The following is a 5699-nucleotide window of genomic DNA, read 5'->3' on the forward strand; positions in this document are numbered from 1 at the left end:
ACGGTGGTGCGTTATATTTTTTTTTTTTTTTTTTTTTTTCATTAAATAAATATAACACTTTTTTCTAGATAGTTTTGTGTTTTAACTAAAACTACCTAGTATTCTTGTAAAAAAAAAAAAAAAAAAAAAAAAAAGTTAACCCGGGCCCGGTTTAAGCTATATATGTAGGTCGAGGAGGAGGAGGAGGAGGAGGAGGAGGAAGAAAGCAAGCTATACAGCCCTGGTTTAAATCACCCTGCAGGTTTCAAGTGTTCCCCGAATTTGAACTAAATTTACATCCGTAATGAAGTGAACATAATTTAACATAATCTATGTATTTCCAAAGCGTATCATGCATCACGTATTGACATTTGCTATTCAAACTTCCCACGCTTGCAGATAATTTATGGCCCTCTCTTTCAAATTCGGCATCGTGTGAGTATAGGATTCAAGCCATTCAATTTGGGGAGTTTAAATTAGTTCAAGCCATTCAAAGATTCAATGTTGGGAGTTTTAATTCCTAATTTTAATTTTGCTAAAGGTCTGTGTGGGTGTATCCTGAAATCCTTGACTAAAAATAACCTACCACTGGTGTACTTACCTAGGTATATCCTACAGATAATAGAATATACCTTGGTTACCCTGTCAGAATGAGACTGAGAAGTCCCTTTACCCCAGGAGTCTAAACAAGGTCTTTTAAGTATACTTGTGTACCTAGTGTAGGTATTGTATTTTGTTGCTATGTATGTACTGTTATGTAGTCGTATTGAAGCAGTATATTATCAGCTATAGAAGCAATTTATCATCAGATCCTGAAATCCTTCACTAAAAATAACCTACCACTGGCGTACCTAGGTATATCCTACAGACAATAGAATATACCTTGTTTACCCTGTCAGAATGAGACTGCGAAGTCCCTTTACCCCAGGAGTCTAAACAAGGTCTTTTATGTATACTTGTGTACCTAGTGTATTGTATTTTGTTGCTATGTATGTACTGTTATGTATAGTCGTATTGAAGCAGTATATTATCAGCTATAGAAGCAATTTATCATCAGATACGTTTCGAATGTTTTATCGCCCCCTCAACCTCGTCATCACTCGTCCCTGAGCAGCCATCGCCATAAACTTCTCGAATTAGACTTATTAGAGTCATAAATTTTTTTATGACACTTCTGGAGAATTGAATTGTTCTCGCAATTGAATTGAACTGAACGATTATTGTGAGACGTTCAAGATGGGGATTAAATGATAAACGAGTGTTCTAGAAGAGTGATCGCTTTTTGGAGGATTAGAAAATACGGTGACGGGGTAGGAGATATGGATGAGGTAGGTAACCGTAAGATTATACACATAACACCTGTATCTCTCTCTCTCTCTCTCTCTCTTATCATAATTCCTCTCTCTTCCTTTCCTCTTCTGTTTTACCTACCCCCCTCTTCCTTTCTCTCCCCCCCCTTATTCTCCTTTAAATATTCTCTCTAGGTATATCCCTACCATTCTCTCCTTTCCTCTGCTTTACCTATCCCCCTCTTCCTTTCTCTCCCCTCCTATTCTCCTTTAAATATTCTCTCTAGGTATATCCCTACCATTCTCCATCTTCTCTTTTCGTCTCTTTAACCGTCATTTCTCTCTCTCTCTCTCTCTCTCTCTCTCCCTCCCTCCCTTTGTAACTCTTTTCTCGTTTCTTATTTGGCGAATTGCGTCTAATGAAAGGGAGAAGTGAAAATCCTTGGGATTAGGGGACCTATACCTTTCTATCAGGAAGACAGCAAATCCCTAATCCTAGTGAAGTTTTGTCAACACAAACTTGAAAATCTCTATTTGTAGCACTACAGCACTACAAAGTCGATGAATATTACCTTCCGTTCAAGCAGGACAAGCTGGAAGGTAAGTTGGAAGAATGGGACAGGCATATTGCCTGTTCGTCACTCACATTGGACTTTCGCAGTAACATAGGTATTCATCGACTGCCTAGTGCCTGTTAATAAAGTCAAGGGTTCAAAGGAAACCACTTGTTGACACCCACTGCCTTTTGTCTTTTCAAAGACATTACAAGGTACATTAGTTTATTGACCATGGGTTGGTACAAACCATTACCAGAGCGCTAATTTTTTTTTACTTTCCTTATCCTAAAGGAAGGAATTTTTTCCCCTTTAATTTTAAGCTGTGTCCCCTCATAGTTGACGCACGCCGTCGATTGACATCGACCGAAACCGTTCACTGCCTTGACAACATAGATTCACCTCTTTACATCGTCGATCGACTGCGTCGACTATGGGACGCAGCTTTTTAAGTTTCTTTTTAATATTACAGTACAGAATTCTTCTCTTCAGCTGATAATAATAAGGCTTCTAAGAAAAGATGCTTTGATTTGCTACTGGGATAGATTATTCAGGCAGAATTTCAGCGCCAGTCCTTGATTCACTGGATGGTCAGGTAGGATGTTCATACCGGGTGGTATTTTATGAAGAACCAGTGTCACACAAGCGAATTGATCTTGAAAAAATTGATTCAAAATCCGTATCATACAGATCTGTATCGACGATTATTGTGAGACGTTCAAGATGGGGATTAAATGATAAACGAGTGTTTTAGAAGAGTGATCGCTTTTTGGAGGATTAGAAAATACGGTGACGGGGTAGGAGATATGGATGAAGTAGGTAACCGTAAGATTATACACATAACACCTGTATCTCTCTCTCTCTCTCTCTCTCTTATCATAATTCCTCTCTCTTCCTTTCCTCTTCTGTTTTACCTATCCCCCTCTTTCTTTCTCTCCCCCCCCCTATTCTCCTTTAAATATTCTCTTTAGGTATATCCCTACCATTCTCCATCTCTTTTCGTCTCTTTAACCGTCATTTCTCTATTTCTCTCTCTCTCTTTGTAACTTTACTCTTTTCTCCTTTCTTATTTGGCGAATTGCGTCTAATGAAAGAGAGAAGTGAAAATCCTTGGGATTAGGGGACCTATACCTTCCTATCAGGAAGACAGCAAATCCCTAATCCTGGTGAAGTTTTGTCAACACAAATTTGTGCAAAACTCAGCTGTGAAACCGTTTGAGAGAGAGAAAGAGAGGAGAGAGAGAGAATGATTTTTTTTCAAGAGGTTTGATAAAGGGAACTGTAACAACGAAGGTGTTATCGTCTCAAAATAGAAGAGAGGGCGGGATAGGAGAAAGCCAGCATTTCCAAGAACGAACCTTATCCGGTAAAGTTCGTCCCCGGTGGGAATCAACTTAGGGCTTACAAGGCAGACTGTCCCCAAAGTTCACTTGGCTTTTTAATCCAACTTAAAAAAAAAATCCTTTTGAAATATCATCAAATTGATGTAATGCAACTTTTTGTTGAAAATCTCAATATGTAGCACTACAGCACTACAAAGTCGATGAATATTACCTTCCGTTCAAGCAGGACAAGCTGGAAGGTAAGTTGGAAGAATGGGACAGGGGAATCTGCCCAGGGACTGTCTCCATGAGGGGATACCATTGGGTGACCGGCTGTCGAGGATTGTCCAGCATTTCCAGCCAATGATCGCGCCCGATACCGATGAAGCTGGAGCCAATGGCGGTGCACCCCATGAGCTCGTCGGAACCAATCCTGAAACGGGAAAGAAAGAGTGGAGATGCTATTGGCGCAAATCCGATTACGCAGACGACTTTTCCCCCAAGAGGTTTCATAGAGGGAACTGTAACTGCTTATTATCCCGAGATCGAAGAAAAAAGGAAGACAGGATAGGAGAAAGCCAGCCTTTCCGAGATCGAACATTATCCGTTCAGGATAAAATCCGCCCCGGGCGGGAATAGAACCCGCGGCCTAGCGCTTACAAGGCAGACGAGCTACCAACCAAGATAACTAGACTGGCTAATCTGGCTATATTCTGTTTAATCCGATACCGATGAAGCTGGAACCAATGGCGGTGCACCCCATGAGCTCGTCTGAACCAATCCTGAAACGGGAAAGGAACAGTGGAGATGCTGTTGGCGCAAATCCGATTACGCAGACGACTTTTCCCCCAAGAGGTTTGATAGAGGGAACTGAATAGAACCCGCGGCCTAGCGCTTACAAGGCAGACGAGCTACCAACCAAGATAACTAGACTGGCTAATCTGGCTATATTCTGTTTAAAAGTTCTGTTTAGGTTAAATTTCGTGTCGGTCGGGATTCGAACAGTTTACCTGTCGTAATCGATGACTTTGATGATGAGGCTGACATCATTGACATTACTAGCAGGGACGTCAAACAGGAGTGCCTCATTGTAGAACGGATTCAGACTGTTCTTCTTGACACTGGTTCTCTTCTTTCGGATACGCTTCCCCTCGCAGACCAGGTACACTTTGACGTAGGGATCTGCAACAGAGGAAATTTAATGGTTTCCAATGGTGGGTCGACAGTAATTGTCGGCCCGGAATGAGCGGAATCCTTTTGAGGAGGATCCTGTACGTCCAGTTTTTTTTTTATTTATTTTTTTAATTTTTATTTTTTAAAAGAGAGGTTAAATTTTGTGTCGTTCGGGATTCGAACTGTTTACCTGTCGTAATCGATGACTTTGATGATGAGGCTGACATCATTGACATTACTAGCAGGGACGTCAAACAGGAGTGCCTCATTGTAGAACGGATTCAGGCTGTTCTTCTTGACGCTGGTTCTCTTCTTTCGGATACGCTTCCCCTCGCAGACCAGGTACACTTTGACGTAGGGATCTGCAACAGAGGGAATTGAACGGTTTCCAATGGTGGGTCGACAGTAATTGTCGGCCCGGAATGAGCGGGATCCTTTTGAGGAGGATCCTGTACGTCCAGTTGACGATTAGTTGGGGCTCTGTCAGTATGTCCCAATCAACTATGCTGATGATACGGGGATGTAAAACTGCGCTTATTACATAGGGTTACAATTCATATCTCATCAGTTGATGCAGTATTAAAATAAGGTAAATAAAATAAATCAACTACCTGCATCGGTAGTGTACCTAATGGGAAAGACACTCACCTAGCAGTAATACTATTGTTTGAGAATTGGACCACAATAATTATTAGTAATTTAGTAGGTAGTATCCGACTGCCAATGCCGGAGTAAAGAGACCTTACAAAACTAACTCTTTTCTTTACAAAATTTCAGCCTGGGGGGGGGTTGGCAATAATTCAAAGAGTGGCTAGTTAGGGGAAAGAGGGGTTGGATACTCCAAATTGTAGACCAATACATATTTTTTAGTACATTTACTACAATATTGGGATCAAAAAATTGTCCGATTCAAGCTATTCAATATGGGCCTTCAGGGTTATGTCAATTACTGAGTTATTCATGAGGTTTCCATCATTTGTTTGTTGATTAGAATATGAGTTGTCATTATAGACTGTCATGAAATATTCTGAGAAAGTGTCAGCTATAATTTGGTCATCTGTTGTCGGTTTTGAGTCAATAATGAAAGACTTGGGTATAAGATTTTTTCTTTTACTTTTTGCAAAATTCCAAAAGCTTTTAGGGTCTTTTTTTTAAGTTTTTAGATATACCTACAATGTATTTGCGATAGTCATTTTCGATACTTTTTTGAAATTCTTTTTTAGTTATATTTTGTCTATTTAGATGGAAAATGGTAGTTGGTTTGGTTTTCTTTGTTCGGTTTTTTCTTTTGAATAATTTTAAAGTTTTTGATGACCACCATGAAGGGACTTTGTTTTGAGAGGATTTTCTTTTGGGAACATGATTTTCGAGCATGGTGTGTA

At 40.1% G+C, this 5699-nt stretch overlaps 1 protein-coding gene across 1 annotated transcript in view; it reads right to left on the minus strand.

Moving 5' to 3' along the window:
* The window catches only part of LOC113468175 (synaptotagmin-6-like), a gene marked incomplete at its 5' end in the record, with an annotated part of 7127 nt that extends 2448 nt beyond the window's left edge, over positions 1 to 4679 (minus strand). The window contains 3 exons of the mRNA XM_026824908.1: positions 3377 to 3577; positions 4155 to 4326; positions 4557 to 4679. Coding sequence (XP_026680709.1) covers positions 3377 to 3577; positions 4155 to 4326; positions 4557 to 4679 — 496 coding nt within the window. The remainder of the gene's footprint in view (positions 1 to 3376; positions 3578 to 4154; positions 4327 to 4556) is intronic.
* Positions 4680 to 5699: the final 1020 nt, after the last annotated feature.

This window comes from Diaphorina citri, unplaced genomic scaffold (genome assembly GCF_000475195.1).
Source record: "Diaphorina citri unplaced genomic scaffold, Diaci psyllid genome assembly version 1.1 scaffold666, whole genome shotgun sequence".
In the NCBI taxonomy this organism is placed as follows: Eukaryota; Metazoa; Arthropoda; class Insecta; order Hemiptera; family Psyllidae; genus Diaphorina; species Diaphorina citri.